The sequence below is a fragment of the Somniosus microcephalus genome, chromosome 10, assembly GCF_052327205.1.
Source record: "Somniosus microcephalus isolate GS21.2 chromosome 10, FLI_Smic_1.0, whole genome shotgun sequence".
In the NCBI taxonomy this organism is placed as follows: domain Eukaryota; kingdom Metazoa; phylum Chordata; class Chondrichthyes; order Squaliformes; family Somniosidae; genus Somniosus; species Somniosus microcephalus.
In genome coordinates this window covers 96777331-96804516 of record NC_140996.1, presented here as the reverse complement: position 1 = coordinate 96804516, position 27186 = coordinate 96777331, and the positions used below count along the sequence as shown (strand labels likewise).

Sequence of the window (27186 nt, the reverse complement as noted above, 5' to 3'; positions counted from 1 at the left end):
ATGCATGTTCTACTTTCCCAGAATGTTTAGGTGATTCCTACAATTATTAGTCAGCTTTCTCCACTGTCACTAAATCCCCTCTTCCAACCTCCTGGATTATATTATGTGGTGGATTGTGTTGGTTATATTCCAAAATGTTAATTTGTTTCCGCCAGTGGCTGGAATCTCTTCCCTGTAAGCTTCAATTGTAGGCAGGCGAACATTGTTCTTTCAAAAAAGTTTTTTTTTACATTTATTATGTAACCAATGGGCGGTATTTGCACGCGGTTGTTCCTTTCGATTTACTGCGGTAGAGTGCAAATGTGGAAAAAATATATACAAAGCGTGCTTTAGACTCAATTACATAAATTCAAATGACAAGACATTTCGAAAGGCACAATCAAAGCTTCCGAGATACCGAAGCTTCAAGCATTTCGTGCCGCTGAATAGCACTCAATATATAGGGCAACACAAATACTATCACGCGACCTGTTTCCTGATTCTTTAGCTCTTATGGCAGATGGTTTCATTCCCTCGGGTTGAACAATCCGAACCGCCTACTGATGTTTTGTCTCTATATAAAAAAAGGATCCAAGTGTTAGCGTGCACGAAAGGTGGGAAATAAAGTCCCGAGATAGGCGTAACAGGCCTATCGGTGGGGTGGATCACTAAATGTATTTTAATATCCAACGCAATTGTATTCAATTCAGCACACATCATCGTTTAGTCAAAGAGTTATGGCGGTTGATTGTGTCCGTGTAGAAACAGAATGGATACATGTGGCGATTGCTCATTATATTAAACTTAGCGCGGGTCCTCTGTGGAAATTGTCGAGTATCCTTTTAGTTTGCTGCATTGAAATAAAACAGACATTGATGCCTCAAATGGGGTGCCCTGCCAGGCTATTATAGACGTACTGCTAACGAGACTTTCATAAGCGATTGAACTAATCTGACCATTGAAACCTCGCTAAATCTGCTAGTGCTTAAACTAAATCCCATTGGAAGCGGTTGTTCTTCACCTGCCACTATTTTCTATACAGGCTACCCGGGCCAAAGAGACAGTCAGAAAAGTGATATACACGAACAAAAAATAACAACAAAGAAGTATTGAAGCAAAATTCAGCATTTCTCACACAAACGAAATCGGCCCCTACAAACCCAACGAAATAAACCCAAAGCTTGATTGGGTGGGGGAGGGGGGGGGTTTGTAAAAAATATGTTCCAACCAGGTTAATTTATCTAGTTTTAATCGGAACTTAAAAATATGCGGGATGCATACATAATTCAATATAATGTATATCTGTATATGATACAGCTGTAACGTGAAACTACTTACGAACATTAGTGTATATGGTTTACCGCTTGAATATGTGAAACTAGAGTTATGTACATTAGTGTATATGGTTTACAGCTTGAACAATAGCAACAACTTACATTTATATAGCTCGTTTAATGTAGCAAAATCTCCCAAGGTGCTTCATAAGAGCGTTATAAAACAAAATTTGACATCAGCCACATAAGCAGATATTAGGGCAGATGGTCAAAAGCTTGGTCAAAGAGGTAGTTTTTAAGGAGCATCTTAAAGGAAGATAGAGAGGCGGAGAAGTTTAGGGAGGGAATTCCAGAGCTTGAGGCCTTGGCAGCTGAAGGTACAGCCGTCAATGGTTGTGCAATTAAAATGAGGGTCGCTCAAGAGGCCAGAATTAGAGGAGCGCAGATATCACAGAGGGTTGTGGGGCTAGAGGAGTTTACAGAGATAGGGAGGGGTGAGGCTATGGAGGGATTTGAATTTTAAAATCGAGGTGTTGCTTAACCAGGAGCAAATGTAGGTCAGTGAGCACAGGGGTGATGGGTGAACAAGCCTAGTTTATGCAGCCTGTTCTCATAGTTTAACCTTTTCAGCACTGGTATAATTCTGGTGAATCTGCACTGCACCCCCTCCATGGCCAATATATCGTTCCTGAGGTCTGGTGCCCCTAACTGAACACAGTGCTGTAAATGGGGTCTAACCAGAGCTTTATATAACTGTAATATAACTTCCACCCCTTTGTGTTCCAGCCCCCTATAAAGGCCAACATTCATCAGCCTTTTGAATTAATTTTTGCGCCTGTCCAGGTTTTAGTGATTTCTGTACACGGATCCCTAAATCTCTCTGCTCATCCACAGTGCCCAGCTTCTCAACATTTAGAAAATACTCTGATCGATCTTTCTTAGTTTCAAAGTGGATGGCCTCACAGTTCCCCACACTGAACTCCATCTACCCCTGTTCCACCCACTCACTTAAGCTATCAATGTCCCTTTGCAAATTTCTTCTCCCATCTACACTACTTACTGTGCCACCTAACTTAGTGTCATCAGCAAACTTGGATATAGGACTCTCTATTCCTTCACCTAAGTCATTGATATAGTGAAAAGCTGAGGCCCCAGTACAGATCCCTAGGGGACACCACTAGTCACATCCTGCCAATTTGAGTACATAGTCATTATCCCCACTCTCTGTCTCTTACCTAATTCCTTACCCATTTCAATAGGTTGCCTCCAATTCCATGCATTTCATTTTTGTTAACAGTCTCTTATCAAATGTCTTCTGGAAGTCCATATAAATAACATTCATAGATACACCCTTATCTACCATGTTAGTTACCTCCTTAAAAAATTCAACTAGGTTTGTTAGACATGACCTACCCTTTACAGATCCAAGCTGGCTCTCACAGCTTTAACATGTGAAACTAGTTATGTACATTAGTGTATATGGTTTACAGTTTTAACATGTGAATCCAGTTATGTATATTAGTGTATATGGTTTACAGTTTTAACATGTGAATCCAGTTATGTATATTAGTGTATATGGTTTACTGCTTTTAACATGTGAAACTCGAGTTACACATAGAATCATACAGCACAGAAGGAGGCCACTCAGCCCATCATATCTGTGCCGAATCTTTGAAAGAGCTATTCAATTAGTCCCACTCCCCTGGTCTTTTCCCAAAGCCCTGCACATTTTTCCTTTTCAAGTATATACTGTATCCAATTCCCTTTTGAAACTTACTATTGAATCTGCTTCCACCACCCTTTCAGGCAGTGCATTCCAGATCATTGCAACTCACTCTGTAAAAACAGTTCTCCTCATCTCCCCTCTGGTTCTTTAGCCAATTATCTTCAATCTGTGTTCTCTGGTTACCGACCCTCCTGCCAGTGGAAATAGTTTCTCCTGATTTACACTATCAAAACCCATCATAATTTTGAACATCTCTATTAAATCTCCTCCTAACTATCACTGCTCAAAGGCAAACAATCCCAGCTTCTTTCATCTCTCCCCATAACTGAAGTCCCTCATCCCTGGTAACATTCTAGTAAATCTCCTCTGCACCCTCTCCAAGGCCTTGATATTTTTCCCAAAGTATGGTGCCCAGAATTAGGCACAATATTCTAGCTGAGGCCTAATCAGTGATTTCTTAAGGTTTAGCATAACCTCCTTGCTTTTGTACTCTACGCTTCTATTTATAAAGCTCGTGATCCTGTATGCTTTTTTAACAGCCTTCTCAACTTGTCCTGCCACCTTCAAAGATTTGTGTATACGAACCCCCAGGACTCACTATCCTGCACACCCTTTAAAATTGTACCATATAATTTTTATTGCCTCTCCTCATTCTTACTTTCAAAATGCATCACTTCACACTTCTCTGCATTAAATTTTATCTGCTTTGTGTCTGCCCATTTCACAATCTGTCTATGTCCTCCTAAAATCTGCTCCTGTTAACACCATTTCCGAGTTTTGTGTCAACTGCAAATTTGAAATTATGTCCTTTATGTCCGGTCATTAATGTATATCAAAAAGAGCAGTGGTCCTAAAACCGACCACTGTATACTTCCATCCAGTCTGAAAAACAACCATTCATCACTACTCCAGCACAAAAGCAAAATACTGCGGATTGCTGGAAATCTGAAATAAAAACAGAAAATGCTGGATATACTCAGCAGGTCGGGCAGCATCTGTGGAGAGAGAAACAGAGTTAATGTTTCAGGTCGATGACCTTTCATCACTACTCCCTGCTTTCTGTCTCTTCGCCAATTTTATTTCTGTGCTGCCATTGCCCCTTTAATCCTATGAACTTGAATTCTGCTAACAAGTCTATTATGTGGCATTTTATCAAACGTCTTTTGAAAGTCCATATACACATCAACTGCACTACCCTCATCAACCCTCTCTGTTACTTCATCAAAGAACTCAATCAAGTTTGTCAGACATGATTTACCTTTAACAAATATGTGTTGGCTGTCATTTATTAACTCATATTTTTCCAAGTGAGAATTAATTTTGTCCCGGATTATGGTCTCTAAAAGTTTCTCCACCGCTGACATTAGGCCGATTGGTTGGTAGTCACCGGGTTTATTGCTCTCCCCTTTCTTGAATAGGGGTGTAACATTTGCAACCCACTAGTCCTCTGGTATTGCTTCCGTATCCAAGGAGGGTTGAAAGATTGTGGCCAGAGCCTCTGCTATTTCTGCCCTTATTTCCCTCAGCAAACTAGGATGCATCCCATCCAGACCTGGTGTCTTTCTACTTTGAGCACTACCAACTTTTTAAGTACCTCCTCTATCTATTTCTAGCCTATCCAATTTCTCTAAACCCTCCTCCTCTACTGTGACATTGACAGCATCCTCTTCTTTTGTGAAGACAGATACAAAGTACTCATTTAGTACCTCAGCTATGCCCTCTGCCTCCACATAATTTCCTATTCGATCTTAATCGGCCTACCCATCCTTTGACTCTTAGACTTTGATTGTTCCTTGTCCTTTTCCATAACTACTCTAAACTTAATGATATTGTGATCACTGTTCCCTCTAAGGTGCACGGGTGCGTGCATGCACGGATCCCCGAGCTCGCATGCAGTTGATTTGAAATGCTGCGCAGAGAGCTAAACAGCAGCTGGTGCGGGGGAGGGGCCCAATATACAATGGCCCCAGGAATCCAGACAGACTCGTTTCCGAGTCTTGTGACCTCAGAGCCGATCGCAATTGCAGCTCTTGAAGTGTGTGTTCTGATGGCTGATGGGTTGCTGTGTAATGCCAGGAGGGGTTTGGTTTTCTCCCTTGAACCTTGACCTTTCAGTGGGACAGCGGTAGAATCCCCTGCGCTCTGATTATTTGCCTTTGCCGCCTTCTGTGCCTTCTCGTGGTATACCGGAGCCGCACATGCATAGTATCCAGTTGGGCCACGCTTTTGTGCGGAGGTCAGGGGATCTGTTGGTGGCTAGTGGGGGGGAAGATCGAGGATCGAAAGGAGAGAGAGAGAGAGAGAGAGAGAGAGAGCGAGCGAGGGAGAGAGAGTGAGACTGGGGAGAGAGAGAGGCTGGGCAGAGAGAAAGACTGGGAGAGAGCGAGCGAGACTGGGGGAGAGAGCATGAGACTGGGGGAGAGAGAGCGAAATGGGGAGAGAGAGATGGGGAGAGAGAGAAAGACGGGGAGAGAGCAAGACTGGGGAGAGAGAGGGAGACTGGGGAGAGAGAGAGACTGGGGAGGGAGAGAGACTGGGGAGGGAGAGAGACTGGGGAGGGAGAGAGACTGGGGATAGAGACTGGGGAGAAAGAGACTGGGGAGAGAAAGAGATGGACTGGAGAGAGCGAGAGAGACTGGGGAGTGAGCGAGGGACGGAGAGAGAGGGACGGAGAGAGAGGGAGAGAGAGAGAGGGACGGAGAGAGGGACGGAGAGAGAGAGGGACGGAGAGAGAGAGGGGGATGGAGAGAGAGGGACGGAGGGGAATGGATGGAGAGGGGGATGGAGAGAGAGGAGACGGAGGGAGAGAGAGGGAAATGGAGGGAGAGAGGAAGAGAGAGAGGGGTGAGGGTCCAGACAAGTGTAGTCCATTCCCGAGGACTGAACGGCAGCTGCACTTTGGAACATCACAGGTGGAGGTGCAGCACATGTACAATGGACGTTGGAAGGCTAAAGCAAACACGTTTTAGGCCCCCAGTGAAACAAACATGAGAATTTTTTTTTAAATTCAGAAAATTGTTTAAAGCCGAAAAAAATACAGGAAAGTGATGCTGAATGTCCCGTGGTAAGTTCCAGTTAAATTTTGCCAGGTGTTGTCCCCTTTTTGAAAGAGTTTATCAGGGTTATTTAAATCATGTTATGAGAGAGGGGAAAAAGTTTGTGCCCCCATTTGTACCTCAGAGTCTGTGAGAGGCGGAGGGAACAGCAGCAGAAAAAGAGGAAACAAATTCTCCAAAACTGATCCCAACTCATCGCCAAGGCTGGGGATAGACAACCTCACTGCCTTCTTAGGAAGTTTAACCACTTTATTCACTTTCTTATTTGAGTTCCGTTTGGAATTAGTTTATTTTATTATTTTTTTGTTGTGTTTAACGACAGCGCTGAAGAAGGAAAGAGAATGTGGAGCAACTTCTGTCAAAGCTGCAACGAGACTTGAAAGACTTTAAAGATTTTAATGAACTTCTCACAAAAAATGAGTGTTAAAAACACTGCCCCCCCCCCCCAAAGTTTTGAATATGATTTTGGAAGAAACAGAAATAAAAAGCAATTTTCCCCTCAGCTAAAAAAGTTTCAACCAGGTCTTGAAGTCCAAATGCTTTTTAAGAGGTTCTGAAATGCTTAAAACATTTTTTACATAGGATATACGGCACAGAAACAGGCCATTCGGTCCAACCAATCTATGCCGGCGTTTATGCTCCATGTGAGCCTCCTCCCATCTTTCCTCATCTAATTCTATCAGTATAACCCTCTATTCCCTTTTCCCTCATATGCTTGTCTGGCCTCCCCTTAAATGCATCTATACTATTCACTTCAACCACTCATGTGGTAGCGAGTTCTACATTCTCACCACTCTTTGGCTAAAGAAGTTTCTTCTGAATTCCCTATTTGATTTCTTGGTGACAATCTTATATTGATGGCCTCTAGTTATGCTCTTACGCACACGTGGAAACATTGGGGCAGAAATTCAGATCCCCACGGGTGTGTACGCGCTGTGTACTCACCCGTAGGGACATTGGAAATGCCGGTTTCAGGCATGCAAATATGATTTGGTTGGGATTACGGAAACATGGCTCAAGGATGGCCAAGACTGGGAACTCAACATCCAGGGGTATTCGATATTCAGGAAAGATAAGCAAAAAGGAAAGGGAGGAGTGGTAGCATTACTGGTTAGAGAAGGGATTAACACAATTGTAATGAAGGATATTAGCTCTGATGATGTGGAATCTGTACGGGTAGAATTGAGAAATACTAAGGGGAAAAAAACATTAGTGGGAGTGGTATATAGACCTCCAAGCAGTAAGGCGGAGGTTAGGGATGGCATTAAAAGGGAAATTAAAGAAGCATGCAATAAGGGCACAGCAGTCATCATGGGTGGCTTTAATCTACATATAGATTGGGCTAACCAAATTAGTAACAATACTGTGGAGGAGGAATTCCTGGAGTGTTTACGGGATGGTTTCCTGGACCAATATGTCGAGGAACCAACCAGAGATCAGGCCATCTTAGACTGGGTATTATGTAACGAGAAAGGATTAATTAGCAATCTTGTTGTACGAAGCCCCTTGGGTCAGAGCGATCATATGATCGAATTCTTCATTAAGATGGAGAATGAAGTAGTTGACTCAGAAACTAGGGTCCTCAATTTAAATAAAGGAAACTACGATGGTCTGAGGAGCGAGTTGGGTAGGATTGATTGGGGAATGGCACTCAAAGGGTTTACGGTGGATAGGCAATGGCAAACATTCAAAGACCGAATGGATGAACTACAGAATTTGTTCATCCCAGTTTGGCATAAAAATAAAACAAAAAAGGTGACTCAACCGTGGCTAACAAGGGAAATTAGGGATAGCATAAGATCCAAGGAGAGGACATACAAATTGGCCAGAAAAAGCAATAATCCTGAGGATTGGGAGCAGTTTAGGATTCAACAAAGGAGGACAAAGGGATTAATTAAGAAAGGGAAAATAGAATATGAGAGTAAGTTTTCAGGGAACATAAAAACTAACTGTAAAAGCTTTTATAGATATGTAAAGAGAAAAAGATTGGTGAAGTCAAGTGTAGGTCCCTTGCAGTCAGAATCGGGGGAATTTATAATGGGGAGCAAAGAAATGGCAGACCAACTAAATACATATTTTGGTTCTGTCTTCACAAAGGAGGACACAAATAACCTCCCAGAAATACCGTGGAACATAGGGTCTGATGAAAGGGAGGAACTGAAAGAAATCAGTATTTGTAGGGAAATGGTGTTAGGAAAATTGATGGGACTGAAGGCTGATAAATCCCCAGGGCCTGATAATCTACATCCTAGGGTACTTAAGGAAGTGGCCCTAGAAATAGTAGATGCATTGCTGGTCATCTTCCAGAACTCGGTAGACTCTGGAACAGTACCCATGGATTGGAGGGTAGCTAATGTTACCCCACTATTCAAAAAAGGTGGCAGAGAAAAAGCAGGGAATTATAGACCGGTAAGCCTGACATCGGTAGTGGGCAAAATGCTAGAGTCCATTATAAAAGATGTAATAGCAGAGCACTTGGAAAGCAGTGACAGGATCGGACAAAGTCAACATGGATTTACAAAAGGTAAATCATGCTTGACTAATCTACTGGAATTTTTTGAGGATGTAACTGGTAAAATAGATGAGGGGGAACCAGTGGATGTTGTAGTGTATGTGCCTTTAAGAGCAATTATGGTGTATGTGCCTTTAAGAGCCCCAGGTGTGCGTAATGCCGGTAATTGCCACTTGGGCTATATAAGCCTGTGTATTGTGTATATCCTTTAGAAACCCCCCCCCCCCAGACTTGCTTAGTAAATACCTATGAACCAACTCCTGTCTTCAGTGTCTTTATCTACACACAGACACTACAGTGGCGACGAAGTGGAAACGGACTTACCCTGCAATTCGGCAGCACCTCAAGGACATTGATTCCTCCAGCGTCCAGAAGACTCGAGGAAGTAAGAGAAACTGTGGTTTCACCAGCTGGCCAAGCTGGTGACAGGCACTGCGCTAATCCTTCCTGGGCGCCAGGCTGGAGCTCCAGCGGCGGGCTCTACAGCTGAGACAGGCAGCGAAATCGGAGGCAAGCAATAACGGACTGGGAGGGTGCAATCGAGAGACGGCCGGCGCGGCAAGCAGGTCAGCGTTTAGACCTCCGTCGGGAACGAGTCTCCAACAGTGAATAAACGGAAACCACAGTAAAACAGCGTTGTTATCGGTAGCAGCGGCGGGAAAGCGTGGGAAGCGCCATATCATTGCTACAGAAAAAAAAAGCGCGGGAAGCGCCATATCTTTTCTGAAATGCCTAAATCTGGTAATATTGAGGCTTTTGATGGCGAAATAGAAGATTGGACCACATACGTGGAAAGAGTAGAGGTTTATTGCACTGCAAATGGAATAACAGATGAAAAAAAAGCTTCAGTACTTCTGAACTTAATGGGCGCGAAGACATACGGGCTGTTACGAAATTTAATCACTCCAGCCAAACCAAAGGACAAGACTTTTAAAGAAATTGTTGATACCCTGCAGGAGCATTTAAACCCAACACCGCTGCTGATAGCGGAACGATTCAAGTTCTTCAAGAGAAATCAACACAAGAATGAAAGTAACGCTGATTACCTAACTGAATTAAGAAAGCTATCAAAGTACTGCCAATTCGGGGCAGGACTATCGGATTATCTTCGAGACAAATTTGTTTGCGGTCTCTTAAGTGAAGGAACACAAAAAAGACTGCTTTCTGAAAAAGATTTAACATTGGACAAAGCTTTCAGTATGGCTGTATCATACGAAGCAGCAGCAAAAGGAGCTGCAGAGATACAACAAGAGACACAGGACTTCGGCACCCATAAAATGACACAGGAGTTCGGAAGATGTTATCGTTGCGGCAGATCCACCCATAACCAGAGGGACTGCTGGTTCAAGGGCAAAGCATGCAGGCAATGTGGTAAGATTGGACACATTGCACGGGTATGCCAATCTGGACAAAATAAATCCACTGACAGAAAACAAAAAATCAATAAAGAAAAGTACAGGAAGGTACAAATGATGACGGACAATAGCTCCGAAGACCAGAATAGCGATAGCGACTCCGGAAACAAGAGACTAAGCTGTCTCAAATTACATAATGTACTTGCCAAAGAGGATTACCAAACCATTTGGGTTACCCTCACAATAGCAGGGTCCCCAGTTAAAATGGAGCTAGATACAGGATCAGCTCTAACCGTAATAAATCGACGAGATTACGAGAGGCTATTTTCGCATATACCTCTAAAAGACACATCCATTATCTTAAAAACATATATGGGGCAGAAAGTCTACCCCAAAGGAAAAATAAGGGTGCCTGTGGTATACAACGGCAAAGAAATACAAAAGTTGTATTTATACATTCTACAAGATGGTGGTCCACCGTTGTTGGGACGTGAATGGATAAGGAAGATACGTTTAGACTGGCACTCCATTCAGGCACTGACGGTAACCAGTAAGGAAAAAAACAATGATGACATCATACCTGAACGATTAAAAGACATCTTGGCCAATGCCAAAGAAGTGTTTCAAGAGAAACTAGGAACCTTGAAAGGCATCACCGCCTCAATAAAAGTGGAAGATAGAGCAATTCCAAAATTTTTTAAGGCAAGACCGGTGCCATACGCAATACGTCCGGCAGTCGAGGCAGAGCTGAAGAATTTGGAAAAGGCAGGCGTATTATCCAAAATAGATTGGAGCGAATGGGCAACACCCATCGTTCCAGTCATGAAAAAAATTGAAAAATAACTCTGAGGAACAGAAAAAAATTCGCATCTGTGGGGACTTTAAGGTGACTGTAAACCCGGTCCTTCACACGATACAGTATCCTCTTCCGAGGATAGAAGATATTTTCGCCTCACTATCCGGAGGGAAACGTTTCACAAAAATTGACTTGGCACAGGCATATCTACAGATGGAGGTTGAGGAGACCTCTAAAAAGTATCTCACAATAAACACACACAAAGGCCTGTACCAGTACAATCGACTGGTTTTTGGAATAGCATCAGCTCCAGCTATCTGGCAAAGAGCTATGGAACAAGTCCTGCAAGGGATTCCGGGGACTCAATGCTACCTAGACGACATCCTTATAACAGGAGAAAACGACAACGAGCACCTTGCCAATTTGGAGCAGGTGCTCACTAGGCTGAAAGAACGGGGCCTACGAGCAAATCGCCCCAAGTGCGAATTTTTCCAAAATCAGATATCATATTGTGGCCACATAATTAATAAGGAAGGATTGCATAAGTCACCTGAAAAAATTGAAGCAGTTATAAAAGCCCCAGCACCTGAAAATGTTTCACAATTAAGGTCATTCCTGGGATTAATAAATTACTCTCATAAATTTTTACCGAACTTATCAACTATTCTACACCCTCTTAATGATCTTCTACAGACAGGAGTGATTTGGAAATGGAACGAAGACTGTAAACATGCCTTCCATAAATGTAAAGACTTAATCACATCCGAGAAAATTTTGGCTCATTACAACCCATCACTACCAATCAGACTGGCGTGCGATGCATCCCCTTACGGCATAGGAGCGGTATTGTCCCATAGATTCCCTGATGGCTCAGAACGGCCGATAGCTTTTGCGTCACGCTCATTGAACTCAGCTGAGCGTAACTATGCCCAGATAGACAGGGAAGCACTCAGCCTGGTATGGGGAGTGAAGAAATTCAACCATTACCTACACGGACAAAAATTTACCTTGCTGACTGACCATCAACCCCTCATCTCCATATTCAACCCTAAAAAAGGTGTCCCCATTATGACGGCACAAAGACTACAGAGGTGGTCCCTTTTTCTAGGGGCACACCAACACAACATTGAATACAAAGGGTCAAAACAGCATGGGAATGCTGATGGTTTATCACGCCTACCGTTGCCAACGATAGAAGAGGCACCTACAGTAGACCCAGTAGATATTCCACTCTACCATAGTGGAATGTCTACCGGTGACAAATTCTGCCATTGAAAGGGAGACAAGAAATGACCCTATTCTCTCACGGGTCTACGATTTAACAGTGAAGGGATGGCCAGCACATGGCAAACCACTGTTGCCAGCATTCTCGCAAAGAAGAGAACAGCTGTCAGTGTGCCAAGGAACCTTGATGTGTGGATCCAGAGTGGTGATTCCACCCAAACTCCAGGATAAAGTGCTAAAGGAGCTTCACGAGGGGCATCTGGGTGGAGTGAAAATGAAGAACCTAGCTAGGGCATTTGTATGGTGGCCAGGTATCGATGGAGACATCGAAGACATGACCAAGAGCTGCCTAGGATGCCAGAAGGTCCAAAATGCTCCGCCACAGGCCCCTCTACATCCATGGGAGTGGCCCTCATCTCCCTGGCAAAGGGTGCACATCGAATTTGCTGGTCCATTTATGGACTCAATGTTCTTAATCGCAGTTGATGCACACTCCAAGTGGCCGGAGGTAATAAAGATGTCCTCCACCACCACGGAAAAAACCATCACAGTATTAAGGACCATATTTGCCAGGAATGGGCTGCCGGAGCAGATATGTTCTGATAATGGACCGCAATTTGTGTCCGAAGAATTCAGAAAGTTCTTAAAGAACAATGGGGTAAAGCACTACACGTCCGCCCCATACCATCCCGCCACCAATGGATTGGCTGAAAGGTTTGTCCAGACCTTCAAGAAGGCCATCAAGGCCATGGGTAATGAAGACATAAAACTTCAGCACAAGGTGGATAACTTCTTATTTGCATATAGGAATGCAACGCATATGGTTACTAACCAAACTCCCGCCATGATGTTCTACAATAGAAACCTGAGATGCCGGCTGGATTTGGTCAAGCCCAACATCCGAAGGGACGTGGAGAACCGGCAGTTTCAGGGCATGAATGAAAGGCCAACTAGGGTCTTCCAGATAGGCCAACCGGTTTTGGCCCGGGACTACCGTACCGAGAAATGGCAGCCTGGAACTATCTGCACACGATTAGGACCACTGATGTATACCGTGGACATCGGAGACAGCATAATAAGGCGCCATGCTGACCAAATCATCAAGTCATCCGAAAAGGGACAACCTACACCACCACTCTATACATCTAACGATGAAGTAGAGATACCCATATCTACCTCCGATCCGGTGATACTGGAGCCCGATGAACCCGACACTGGCCTTCAAGCCGAATCAGCCTTGCCAGAAGAACCTACTACACCACCAGAAACTACTACACCCCCGAGGCGTTATCCGGACCGAGTCAGGAAGCCTCCTGAGAGACTAACTTATAATTAATTAATACAGCAATGTATATTATTTTGCATATAACATGTAATTAATAATTACTTAAAATATGATGTACTAGTTAGCTAGAAGGGGAGGAATTGTGGTGTATGTGCCTTTAAGAGCAATTATGGTGTATGTGCCTTTAAGAGCCCCAGGTGTGCGTAATGCCGGTAATTGCCACTTGGGCTATATAAGCCTGTGTATTGTGTATATCCTTTAGAACCCCCCCCCCCCCAGACTTGCTTAGTAAATACCTATGAACCAACTCCTGTCTTCAGTGTCTTTATCTACACACGGACACTACAGATGTGGTGCATTTGGACTTTCAGAAGGCTTTCGATAAGGTCCCGCATAAGAGGTTAGCGTGCAAAATTAAGGCATATGGGATTGGGGGCAAGGTATTGACTTGGATAGAGAACTGGTTGGTGGACAGAAAGCAAAGAGTTGGAATAAACGGGTCGTTTTCCGAGTGGCAGGCTGTGACTAGTGGGGTACCGCAAGGATCGGTCCTAGGACCCCAGCTGTTCACAATATATATTAATGATCTGGACGAGGGAATTGGATGTAATATCTCCAAATTTGCAGATGACACAAAGCTGGGTGGGAGGGTATGCTGTGAGGAGGATGTCATGAAACTCCAGTACGATTTGGACAGGTTGGGTGATTGGGCAGAAACATGGCAAATGCACTATAATGTGGATAAATGTGAGGTTATCCACTTTGGTGGCAAAAACAGGAAGGCAGATTATTATTTGAATGGCAATAGATTGGGAGAAGGGGAAGTGCAAAGAGACCTGGGTGTTCTTGTGCACCAGTCGCTGAAGGTAAGCATGCAGGTGCAGCAGGCGGTTAAGAAGGCAAATGGTATGTTGGCCTTCGTAGCAAGAGGGTTCGAGTACAAGAACAAGGATGTCTTGCTGCAGTTCTACAGGGCCTTGGTGAGACCGCACCTTGAGTATTGTGTGCAGTTTTGGTCACCTTACCTGAGGAAGGACGTTCGTGCCATGGAGGGAGTGCAGCGAAGATTCACCAGGCGGATACCTGGGATGGCAGGAATGACGTACGAGGATTGTGTCAATTGGGTTTATACTCACTGGAGTTTAGAAGATTGAGAGGGGATCTCATCGAAACCTATAAAATTCTGTCAGGTCTGGACAGACTAGATGCAGAAAGGATGTTTCTGATGGCCGGGGAGTCCAGAACCAGGGGTCATAGTCTAAGGATAAGGGGTAAGTCATTTAGGACTGAAATGAGGGCGAATGTCTTCACCCAGAGAGTGGTGAACCTGTGGAATTCTCTGCCACAGAGGGCAGTGGAGGCCAGTTCATTAAATATATTCGAGAAAGAGTTGGGATATATTTCTTGAGGCTAAAGGGATCAAGGGATATGGGGAGAAGGCAGGGACAGGGTACTGAATTTGGATGATCAGCCATGATCTCATTGAATGGCGGAGCAGGCTCGAAGGGCCGAATGGCCTACTCCTGCTCCTATCTTCTATGTTTCTATGTTTCTATGTGCTGGAAACCGGCATTTCTGATGTGTCAAGAAAGCTCTTGACAGATCCTCCGGCTGCCCGGGAGAAGGGCCTCTGCGGGCGGAGAAATCCGCTTTTTGGAGACCCACCACCCGCAGAAAACACTTACAATTCTTGCGCCTGGTATTACCAGGATAAGAGTTGAAAAAAAGTTTTTTTTTTAATTTTCCCACTGATTTATCATTTAAAAATACTTTAAAGAAAGGTAAGGTTATTTTTAGCCCCGTTAAAAACTTAAAAATTTAAATTTTTGTTTAAAATAGTTAATTTATGTAATTTCAAGTCACTTTAAAAATGTGATTTTTAAAAAATGTATTTGAAGTTTTACTATGTTTTTGGGGGTGATCTCCACTCATATATTTGACAGGTCTTCCTGTCAAATGTATAAAGGGAGATTCCCTTCTCTGATTGGCTCCCCATAGCCCACGTGATCCCAGGGACGCTGCGAACTACCTGCGCCTCTGGGATATGTGGGCCCTGCGCACCGGCAGTTAGGAGAGGCCCAGCAGCGGAACTCTGCGCCTCCTGGGAGCCCTGAGGTAAGGGTGCAGATTTTTCCAGATCACAGTCCTCCACCCATGGGAGGTCTGCGATCGGAAAATCTGGGAATTCTCTCTGTATCCACTCTATTAAAAAATTTTCATAATTTTAAAGACCTCTATCAGCCTTCTTTTTTCAAGAGAAAAGAGACCCAGCCTGGTCATCCTTTCCTGATATGTATACCCTCGCATTTCTGGTATCATCCTTGTACAGCTTCTCTGCACCCTCCCCAGTGCCTCTATATTCTTTTTATAATATGGCAACCAGAACTGTATGCAGTACTCTAAGTGTGGTCTAACCAAGGTTCGATACAGGTTTAGCATAACTTCCCTACTTTTCAATTCTATCCCTCTAGAAATAAACCCTAGTGCTTGGATTGCTTTTTTATGGCCTTGCTAACCTGTGTCGCAACTTTTAGTGATTTGTGTATTTGTATTCCTGGATCCCTTTGTTCCACTACCCCACCGACTCACACTCTCCAAGTGATAAGTGACCTCTCTATTCTTCCTACCAAAATGTAATACCTCACATTTATCTGTGTTGAACTTCATTTGCCAATTATATGCCCATTCTGCAAGGTTATTAATGTCCTCCTGTAACTTGCAGTCCTCCTCAGTATTGACTATCCCCCCCCAATTTGGTTTCATCCGCAAATTTAGAAATTGTGTTTTTGATTCCAAAGTCTAAATCGTTAATGCAAATTGTGAACAGCAGTGGTCCCAGCACTGATCCTTGTGGAACACCACTACCCACCTACTGCCACTGTGAATAGCTACCCTTTACTCCTACTCTGTCCTGAAGCCAGCCAGCAATCCATTCTGCTACTTGTCCCCTGACTCCACATTCTGTGACCTTGTTCATCAGTCTATTATGGGATACCTTATCAAAGGCCTTTTGAAAATCCAGATAAATTACATCTACTGCAATACGATTGTCTACTCTGTCTGTTACCTCCTCAAAAACTTCAATAAGGTTGGTCAAGCAAGACTTTCCCTTTTGAAATCCATGTTGACTATTCATTATTATATTTTTGGTTTCTAGATGTTCTTCTATTTTCTCTTTTAGTAGGGATTCCATTATTTTTCCTACCACCAATGTTAAACTGACTGGTCTATAATTCCCTGGACATGTTCTATCCCCCTTTTTAAATATCGGTATTATGTTAGCTATCCGCTAGTCCTCTGGCAGTACACCTTTTACCTTTTTCTAACAAATTATTAAATATGCATAGTAATGCCTCTGCTATCTCTTCCCTAGATTCTTTTAAAATGCGTGGATGCAATCCATCTGGACCAAGGGTTTTATCTTCTTTGCGTTTGAGTAATTTATTTAATATATCCCCTTTTTTATTTTAAATGCACTTATCTCATTACTAATCTCATCATCCAATGTCATGTCCACCTGTTCTATCTCCCGGTAAATATTGAAGCAAAATAATTATTTAATATTTCTGCCATCTCTCTATCGTTAACTGTGGTATTATCCTGACTATCGGTTAATGGCCCTAGTCCCATCCCAACCTTCCTTTTTTTATTGATGTGCCTATAAAATATTTTACAATTTTGTTTTATGTTCCTTGATTTAATTTCATAGTTCCTCTTTGCCTCCCTAATTGTTTTTTTTTGACTTCTCTCCTAATCTTTTCGTATTCTCTCTTATCATGCACTTCCCTGCTGTCTATGTACTTAATGTATGCCTCTTTCCTTGCCCTCAATTGTTCCCTTATGGCTTTATTCATCCATGGAGTCTCATTATTGTTTAGTTTGTTCTTTCCTTTTAACGGAATATATTTTTTCCTGCACTCTGTTAAACACCATTTTAAATGTTTCCCATTGCTGTTCTACATCGTTGTTTGCCAATATTGTTGCCCATTTTTCCCCCCAAGTTCTATTCTCAGCCCCTCAAAATTAGCTTTTCTCCAATCTATTAACCTGGATTTCATCATACTTATGTCCTTCTCAATTATCATCTTAAAGCATATTATATTATGGTCACTATTGTCTGTATGTTCCCCTACCTTTACTTCTCTTATCTGCTACATGATCGAGAAAGTTCTCCTGTGCACCTTTTGGAAATTCCTCCTTGCCCTTTAAACTGTTTTTCCCCAGTCTATATTAGGATAATTGAAGTCCCCCATTATCACTACTCTATTGTTTTTACATCTTTCTAAAATTTGCTTAAACTTTGCTCCTCCATCTCCTTCCCACTATTTGGTGATCTATAGTATACACCCGGCAGTGTAACAACTCCTCTTCTACTCCTTAACTCTAACCAAACAGATTCTGTTTTTGAACCCTCAAGCACATCCCTTTCCAGGGCCAAAACGGTATATTTCATCAATACTGCCACACACCCTGCCCATCCTTTTTTTCCTTCCCTATTCTTGCTAAATACATTGTAGCCAGGAAGGTTAAGTTCCCATTCCTGACCGTATTTGAGCCAGGTCTCCTTTATTGCTACTGTATCATAACCCCATGTGGCAAATTGTGCCAGCAGCTCATCAACAATGTTCCCCCTAAGCCAGCTGTTTCACTGGAAAAGATACTGTGCATGCGTGGCCACACAACAAATTTAAAGGGACCGCGCACCTAAAATAAAAATTAGAGGGAACATTGCTCATCAACCTTATTTTTCACGCTCCATGACATGCACTCCAAACCCACCATTTCTCCCCTGTCCGATCCCTCCTCTTTCTGGACTACTCTTTATTCTAATGCTGTTTGTCCCTCCCAGTTCTTTTTGCACCTTGTTTGTCCTCTCTGATGATTCATCCTGGTTCCCCTCACCTCGCCTAATTAGGTTAAACCCTCCCCCATAACACTAGTTAACCTCTTATCAAGGGCATTGGTCCCAGCCCTGTTCAGGTGCAACCAGTTCACCTTGTACAAGTCCCTCCTACTCCAATGCCCCAGGAATCTGAAGCCCTCCCTCCTGCACCATTTCTCCAGCCATGCATTAACCTGCTTTTTCTTACTGTTCTTATACTCACTAGCCTGTGACACTAGGAGTAATCCAGAGATTACCACCTTTGAGGTCCTGCTCTTTAGTCTCCTCACTAGTTCCTGAAATTCTGTCTGTAAGACTTCAATCCTTTTCTTTCCCATGTCATTGGCACCAGGGAGGCAACACACCATGCAAGATTCATGTTGGCAGCTACAAAAATGCCTGTCTATAACCCTGACTATTGAAACCCCTATGACCAATGTTCCCGTTAAGCTGCACGGCTGCACAGCTGTCTGGAGCTGTTGTGCAACCGGTGCACCGGATTATAAATAGAAAAAAATGCGCATGCACAGGAATTTGAATGGGCTGCACACCTAAAACAAATTAAAGGTATCATTGCCTATGACAACTGCATTTCTACACTTCAATGGGGCAGTTATTTGCCCCACGGTGTCGTGGATGTGCTCTAGACTGTACTGCCCCAAGATGTTGTCACCCTCAGCACTGAATACCGGTTTCTGAGCGCCACACTCCTGGAGGATTCCTGCATTGCCTGCCTCTTCTTCCTACCATGTCAGATGGCCGCCCACTTACTTTCCTCCAACATTCATTGTGGTGGAGGTGATGGAAATCAGGGATGCATAAGTGGCCAAAATTGGAGGAACACAGAGATCATGCAGGGTTGTAGGGCTTGAGGTTACAGAGATAGGGAGGGGAAAGGCCATGGAAGGATTTGAATACTAGGATGAGAATTTTAAATTCGAAGCATTGCCGGACTGGGAGCCAATGTAGATCAGCAAGCACCATGGTAATGGGTAAATGGGACTTGGTGCAAGTTAGGATACAGGCACCAGAGTTTTGGATGACCTGAAGTTTATGGAAGGTCTGCCAGGAGAGCATTGGAATAGTCAAGTTTAGAGGTAACAAAAGCATGGATGACAGTTTCAACACCAGATGGGCTGAGGCGAGGTGGAGACGGGTGATATTATGGAGGTAGAAGCAGGCAGTCTTGGTGATGGAGAGGATATGGTGTTGGAAACTCAGCTCAGGGTCAAATAGTACACCGAGGTTGCGAACAGTCTGGTTCAGTTTCAAGACAGTGGCCAGGAGGGGGATAGAGTCACTAGTTAGGGAACGGAGTTTATGGTGGGGACCGAAGACAATAGCATCGATTTACCCAATATTTACTTGGAGGAAATTCTGCTCATCCAATACGGGATGTCAGACAAGCAACATGATAAATCAGAGGCAGTGGAGGGGTCAAGAGAACTGGTGGTGAGGTAGAGCTGGGTGTCGTCAGCGTACATTTAAAATCTGATGTTGTGTTTTCAGATGATATCGCCGAGGGGCAGCACATAGATGAGAAGTAGGAGGAAGCGAAGGATAGATCCTTGGGGGACTCCAGAGGTAATGGTGTGGGAGCGAGAAGAGAAGCCAGGGTAGGAGACTTTCTGGCTGCAACTGAATAGATAAGAATGGAACCAGGCGAAGGCAACGAAAGAGAGGTGTTGAAGGAGGAGAATAGTTTAGTCAACTGTGGCAAAGGCTGAAGACAGATCAAGAAGGATGAGCAGGGATAGTGCACCGCTATATGGTTTACAGCTTTAACGTGAAACTAGAGTTACGTACATTAGCGTATATAAGTTTACAGCTATAATACGTGAAAGTAGAATTACGCACATTATTTTATATATTTACAGCTTTAATATGTTAAAGTAGTTACGTACATTAGTATATATGGTTTATAGCTTCAACGTGCGAGAACTAGTTGGGTACATTAGTATTTAGTTTCAACATGACAAACAAATTTATGTATATTAAAAGGTATCCGCTGTTCTGGAATGCTAATTCTAATCATTCTGTATTGTCGGGTTTTTTCAATTTTAATATATTTCCCCTTTCCTTCTAATAGCGATGAATACGTATACTTTTGTAAGTTGGGGCATTACAAAAACACATAGGCCCAGAATTTGCAGTCAGCAGCAAAGCAAAAGCAAAGATGTTCGGTGCGCGCCCTGAAGAAAGCTGCTCATTAAAATCTCGCAATTTCCGTGGTGAGAAGTTTGCCTTTCTCAACGCACAAGTCAGATCAGTGTAGAATAGTGGGTAATCCCTAGTGCAAGCTGCTGTGGCGTCAACAAGCTGTTTAAGCAACCAATCACAATGCAGAATTCTCACAAAGAGGGAACCAGGAAGTGAAGAAGTTGTTTTATTCAGACGTTTTAAAAATGTTAGAGAGCAAAACAAAGATTGGGGCTCTCACATGGGGAAAAGGTAAACCTGAAATAAATATGAACAAACTTTGAAAAATAGAATTTTTTTTAAAGTTTCTTAAAAATTGTAATATTCATTATTATGGAAAAATTTGACATTCCACAAAATTAAAATTAGTTTTTCAGGGCCATAACGTTTGTTTAGCAGTCAATGCGCTGTTAAAACCCCAGTTACACCTAATCCATCAAGGCCTACCTTTTAATGGGGTATTTCACAGCGATATTATCACAGAGAAGCCCAAGTTTTCATCAGTTTCACCGATTTCACTGACTACACTGATAGGCGGCTATGGTGCGAGGGGCACAGCGTAGCCAGTGTCGGAGCAGTGAATGACTGACCGCAACTTCAGGATTTCAGCGTTTGGATACACATGCGCTAGATCCTGAAGTTGCAGTCAGTTTCAAAGGGGTACTAACAGCGTTCAGTTCGCCATTATTACCCACCGCAAAAATAATATTTTACACATTTATGGCTTCTCACGTTACCCAGAGTTGAGTTTCCGCGACCGGTGGGCGCCGTGGGGACTGGAGTGCATTATCAACCCGGAAAACCAAATTTTAATTTGATTTGCTAAGTTTTAGTTGAACTTTTGTTCATTTACAGTCCAATTGGGTTTTTTTTGGTCCAAACTAAAAGAGTACCCAGAGTCGAGCTCTCGGACATCTTCGGTATTCTAATTCTGAAACACTGTTTGTCCCACCTCGCGAAATACGATTGGCTGCCAAATGTCTAATTTACATACACTTGTCAATAAAATGCCCCGGGACCTGTGGAGACTTGATATTGAGAGTTGATTCAAGTGAAGAATCGTGCAAACAGTTTTATCCTGAAAGTACATGCACGGTACACCCGAGCACGGAAAAGGAAGCCAGCAAATTCTCAGACCTGCCACTTTCAATAAGAATTTAATTAAAAAGTAAACAGAATAACTAAGTCAGAAGATGACCGCCGAAAGAGGCAAGTTTGTTGCTCCGGTCTGCGGTCCCTCCTTCAACCTCTGTTCCCTATTTCTCGTACTTCTTGTTGCTCCGATGACTGACTGCATAAGGGCCAAGTATTCCACCTACGAGGAAGAATTTCCCGGCACCGTGATCGGAAACCTGGCCGCAGATTTGCAGCTAAACGCGGCAGGTGACACTGACGCCCCGAGCGGTTTCCGATTGATGCAAAAGTCCAACTCGTCTTTGGTGGAAGTTAGAGAAAGTGACGGGCAGCTGACGGTCGGGCGCCGCGTAGACCGAGAGCAGCTCTGCCAGGATAAAGAACCCTGTCTGATCGTCTTCGACGTGGTGAACTTCTCCAGGGAGAAGTTCGTCCTGGTCCATGTCGAGATCGAAGTGAGCGACATCAACGACAACGCCCCCGAGTTCCCCAACTCGGAGATATCGGTGGAAATCTCCGAGAGCTCGGCCCTGGGGACCCGCGTCCCCTTGGACGCGGCGGTGGATGCCGACGTTGGCGCCAACTATCTGCAAAACTACCAACTTTCCCCAAACAGACACTTCGAGCTGGAGGTGCGCACCAGGACGGACGGGGTTAAATACGCCGAGCTGGTGCTGGTGGAGGCGCTTGACCGGGAGACTGAAGCTCACTTCACCCTGGAGCTGGCAGCCCAGGACGGCGGGACCCCCTCCCGGAGCGGGGCAGCCCAGCTCCATGTCCGGGTGCTGGACTGGAACGACCACAGCCCGGCCTTCGAGCAGAGCTCCTTCCTGGTGGAGCTGGATGAAGACGCGCCGCTGGGCTCCCTGCTGCTGGATCTGGACGCCGAGGACCCGGACGAAGGGCTGAACGGTGAGGTGGTCTACGGCTTCAGCCCCCAGGTGGCGGCCGAGGTCCGGCGGCTCTTCCGCCTGGATGCCCAGTCCGGCCGCTTGACCCTGGAAGGCCCGCTCGACCACGAGAGCAGGACGAGCTTCGAGCTGGATGTACAGGCGCAGGACCTGGGAGCGAACCCGAGCGCCACCGGCTGCAAGGTCACCGTCCGCATCCTGGACGTCAACGACAACGCCCCCGAGATCAGCATCACCCCGATGGCCGCCACCAGCTCCGGGCTGGCCTACATCACCGAGGCGGCGGCCAAGGGCAGCTTCGTGGCGCTCGTCAGCACCTCGGACAGGGACTCTGGCGCCAACGGCCGGGTCTCCTGCACTCTGTACGGACACGAGCACTTCAAGCTGCGGCCGGCCTACGGCAGCAGCCACATGATCGTCACGGCGGCGGCGCTGGACCGCGAGCAGGCGGCCGAATATAACCTGACGCTGGTGGCCGAGGACCTGGGCCCGGCCCCGTACAAAACCATCTGGCCCTACACCATCCGTGTGGGCGACGAGAACGACAACGCACCCGCCTTCTCCCGCAGCGTCTACCGGGTGTCGGTGCTGGAGAACAACGAGCCCGGGACCTACATCGCCACCGTGATCGCCCGCGACCCAGACCTGGGCGACAACGGCAGGGTCACCTACCGGCTGCTGGAGCCGGGCTCCGCCCTGGCCTCCGTCCACCCGGCCACCGGCGCCATCTACGCGCTGCGCTCCTTCGACCGCGAGTCGCTGCGGGAGGCCGAGCTGCGGCTTCAGGCCACCGACGACGGCTCCCCGCCGCTCAGCAGCTCGGCCACCGTCAGCCTGCGGGTCGCCGATCGCAACGACAACGCGCCCGTCGTCACCCAGCCGCTGCCTGGCAACGGCTCCGCCGACGTCATCACGCTGCCCGGCGACGCGCCCTCCGGTTACCTGGCAACGCGCGTGCGGGCCCGGGACGCCGACGAAGGGGTGAACGCGAGGCTGAGCTACCGAATCGTCAGCGGGGAGCAGGCCGGGCTCTTCAACATCGACAAAGAGACGGGAGAAATCTACCTCGGCCGCCCGCTCGCCCGGCAGCCGCTTGGGCCCCGACCCCTGCGGCTCATCGTGGCCGTTAGCGACAGCGGCCGGCCCGCCCTGTCCGCCACCGTAACCCTCACCTTCGCCACGGCGGCCGAGCCTCCCGGGGGCCGCGGACTGCTGGGCCCGGGGAAGCGGACCTGGGACACGTCCTTCGTCGTCATCCTGGTGCTGGCGGGCGGCTGCGTCGCTTTGCTGCTGGCCATCATCACCATCGCCACCGCCTGCGGCAAAGGGAGGAAGCCGGGCGGGTGGGAGAAAGCCCGTTCGCAGGCGGACAGAGGGAGTCGGGGCTCGGAAGGCAGTTTCACCGCCAGCCTCGGCGTCCAGCGGTATAACGGCGGCGCCTCCTCCTTGTGCAGTTCGAAAGACAACGAATGCGATGGTGAAGTGGGCCTGTACCCGCCAGGAGAGAGCCGCAGAGCAGCAGAGCCGGAGGTGAGGGCCAGCTTCAGTCACCGCCGCCGTTTTGATGCGCAATGATAATTATTGCTGGTAATTATTTCCCTAACACTTTCTGTTTCTATTTTTCCAGTGTTTTCCCACCATTTCTGGTTTTGGTCATCAAAGTCTTCATCCAATCGCAATCTGGCAAGGCAAACAATTTACTTTAAATAAAAGGTAAGTACTTTTGTATAGAGGTCCAAGTTACTGTTCATTACATTTAAGTAGCACATCCTTTTGAACGGTAGAGAAATAAGTACGAAACGTTTATGATTCTCTTTCAGCGAACTTGCAAATCAAACGCAGGAGAGGTTCAGCGGGAAGGACAGTGGGAAAGGAGACAGCGACTTTAACGATAGTGACTCTGATATAAGTGGTATTGGGCTGAGCAAAAGGAGTGCACTTGGTCAAAAGCACAATGGTGAGCCAACAATTTCTAGCACAGTCTTGCTTAATAACTCTCTGGGACTGTCCACAGAATTGAATTCTGTGATGGCGCAGTTGTACCGAGAGCTTTCAATGTAATGCAAAGATTGAAATATAACTTGAGTGAAGTCACTGATGGGGTATCACATTGCGGGAAACACTTGAGCCCACCTTGAAGAGGTAGTTTCACACCACTTATACTTTACACTAGCTTGATCATTATAACCATTTCACCCATGGAGACTTTTTAAACTTTATTCTTAACATTGTTTTGTTAGCTTTTTACTAATTTACAGCGTATGATTTGCATTTGGATCCTTAAGAGCAGTGTGCCGGCTCTTTGAAGGAGCTATTCAATTAGATCCACTCCCCTGCTCTTTCCCCATAGTCCTGCAAATTTTCTCCCTGATTCTTTTGCCAATTCTTAAATCTGTATCCCATGGCCATCGACCCTCCTGTCAGTGGAAACAATTTCTCCATATCTACTCTATCAAAACCCTTCATAATTTTGAACACCTCCATTAAATTTCCCCTTAAACTTCTCGGCTCTAAGGAGAACAATCCCAGCTTCTCTCCTCTCTTCACATAACTGAAGTCCCTCATTTCTGGTATTCTAGTACAGGAAACTTTGTGCTATCCGGCACCGACGGGACTGAGCTGTTGCCGTCCCATCAAAACTGCCGGACAAACCAGCGCTAATGTTGAAACATACGGAGATTTTGAGCTCCGTATCTGGCAACAAACCCTGTTGCTTAGCAACAGCTTCTAAACAGTTGGCCGTACCTTGCAAGCGTCTCTGTAGTTTAGCAACAGCTTCAGCGAGACCTTGCAGAGCCTGACTGGTGGAAAAAAAAGCAACGAAAAGAAAAAAAACCTAACGAAACGGCTCCTGATTTTTGCCGGTGGCTCGAGCATTCTGGACAGTTAACCTCCGGATAAACCAAAGTTTCCTGTAAATCTCTTCTGCACTATTGCCAAGGCCTCCAACAATTGTTGTCTTTATTTGTAAAAGGGAAACTTTAAAAGATTAAGGGGAAAATTAACAAACAAAAATTAAATGAGAATTTGCCTTTACTTGGAGTTTTGCTTAAACTCCCAGGCAAACCCATCCCTGCTGGCCTGAATGATGACAAAAATGTGTGGGAAAAGTATATATTGTAATGCTCTATTTTTACATCCAATCATATACAGAAAGTGTGAACTATAGGCAAGGCTTTTAGTAAGTGCAACACGTTCCTTTCATGTTTTCCATCAAATACCATTTCTGTCCCTCACATTTGAACTTGCCCATTATACTTGCCTCTGCCTCTGGTTTGGGCTGATTTTCCTGTCATTACTGTACACTATGTTGACTGCATCTTGCCACGGAGTGCAACAGTAAAGGAGCTTTGTATGTGTACTTGGATGCCTACGCATTCCTCTGCTCCCTGGTTATCTAATTTTATAATGTTAAAGCGTGGGAAGGAGGATTACATTCTTCAATCACGAAAATCATTTCATCTGTTGAAAAGCTCTTGGAGAGTCCAAGGACACCTTTTTATAATCCTGTTTCACACCCAGGCTGAAGGGATACTGCACCCAGTGCAAATTGATGTGAAATAGCCTCTGTCAAAGCTTAATTTTAGTGAAGTGAGACATCAGATTGGGACCTCTGGCTTCCTAGCTATACTGCCACATTAGCTTCAATGCACACCCAAAAGCACTTCACATTATTGTTTTTATTTGTAAAAGGGAAACTTTAAAAGATATGGGGAAAATGAACAAACAAAAAGAGTGAGAGTGAGTTTGCTGTTTGCAGCAAAGTAAAACTGCTGCAAATCCTATACATGTTTATTGATGAACTTGAATGCAGTCAGATTTGTCCAGGATCACCTTATTTCCCAAACTAACATAAACATGGCCTTTATTCTTCCCTCCCCTTAGGAAGCATTCCAGAAAACAGATGGTACGCAGTCACACTACCTCATTACCAGGAGGATAATTATAATAATATTTTCATATTCAAACAGCGGAGTTTTAATTGCAACTGTCTAGGCCTGAGGCAGTTAACATTGTAATCACTGTGGGTTTCAATAAATTGCACTGAACAGTTAATATTCCAATTAAAAGAATAATCAAAAGTATTGATTATTTCCTTTGGATAGGTTTATGGTCCTGCACTAGCGAGTGCAAGATCCTTGGCCATTCGGATCGCTGCTGGAGCCCATCTTCTCGAGGACCAAATGCTTATTCTTCCACAAGTACTTCTCAACACCTTACTACTTTTGGGAAAAGCACTTCACTCCCCCGAGATCTACTCCGGAAAGACACGTACTACCAAGCACTTTTACCAAAAACAGCGGGCCTGCAAAGTGTATATCAGAAGGTCGCATGTAATGAATCTGAAGCTGTAACCTCTGTTATTGTACCACTATATCATTCTGTGGGATCAACAAGCCACACCCCCCAAGTAATACCTCATTGATCAATGTAGCCAGCATACATTCTCAGATCTGAGCAGGTTATGTTTATTGATTATTTTTTAAATGTTGAAATTGTGCAATATGTTCATTCTGTATATAATAGCAACTGTTTATTTTTATATTAAATACTGTATGAACTCTAATTGATTCCACATGAAAATCTTTCAAGTAAAATGTATAGTTAATGCAGAATGTGAAAAGATGTGTAAATGTCAAATAAGGATAATTTTACATTAAAAACAATGTGCTATTTTTCTCTTGTAACTGGCGATACCTTGGTTTGATTTTATTATTGTGTTCTATTTTCCATTATTTTAGTGCAGAATTTAATGATTTGTTTAAAAAACATACAAATATGTTAATAAAACTTTTGTTTTATATATAATGTTCCACACTTTTACTTCTCTGAATAAATTCCTTTGTATGATA

At 44.7% G+C, this 27186-nt stretch overlaps 1 protein-coding gene and 1 long non-coding RNA gene across 3 annotated transcripts; one reads left to right on the top strand and one right to left on the bottom strand.

Annotated features, from left to right (window-relative positions):
• Positions 1-202: 202 nt before the first annotated feature.
• On the bottom strand, positions 203-23095 carry LOC147111585 (uncharacterized). Its single transcript, XR_015079710.1, has 2 exons — positions 23006-23095; positions 203-553 (listed from the first exon to the last, which is right to left on the bottom strand). It is a non-coding gene; the product is annotated as an uncharacterized LOC147111585 (long non-coding RNA).
• Positions 21349-27186, top strand: LOC147111584 (protocadherin-8-like). Of its 2 annotated transcripts, XM_085998648.1 has the most exons (4): positions 21355-23863; positions 23961-24046; positions 24154-24290; positions 26440-27186. In XM_085998648.1, the coding sequence occupies exons 1-4, from the start codon at positions 21482-21484 to the stop codon at positions 26757-26759; spliced, it is 2925 nt and encodes a 974-aa protein (XP_085854774.1). In that variant the 5' UTR covers positions 21355-21481; the 3' UTR covers positions 26760-27186. The 2 variants fall into 2 exon arrangements, with proteins under 2 accessions (XP_085854775.1, XP_085854774.1); XM_085998649.1 differs by lacking the exon at positions 24154-24290 and having other exon boundaries at positions 21349-23863; positions 26440-26546.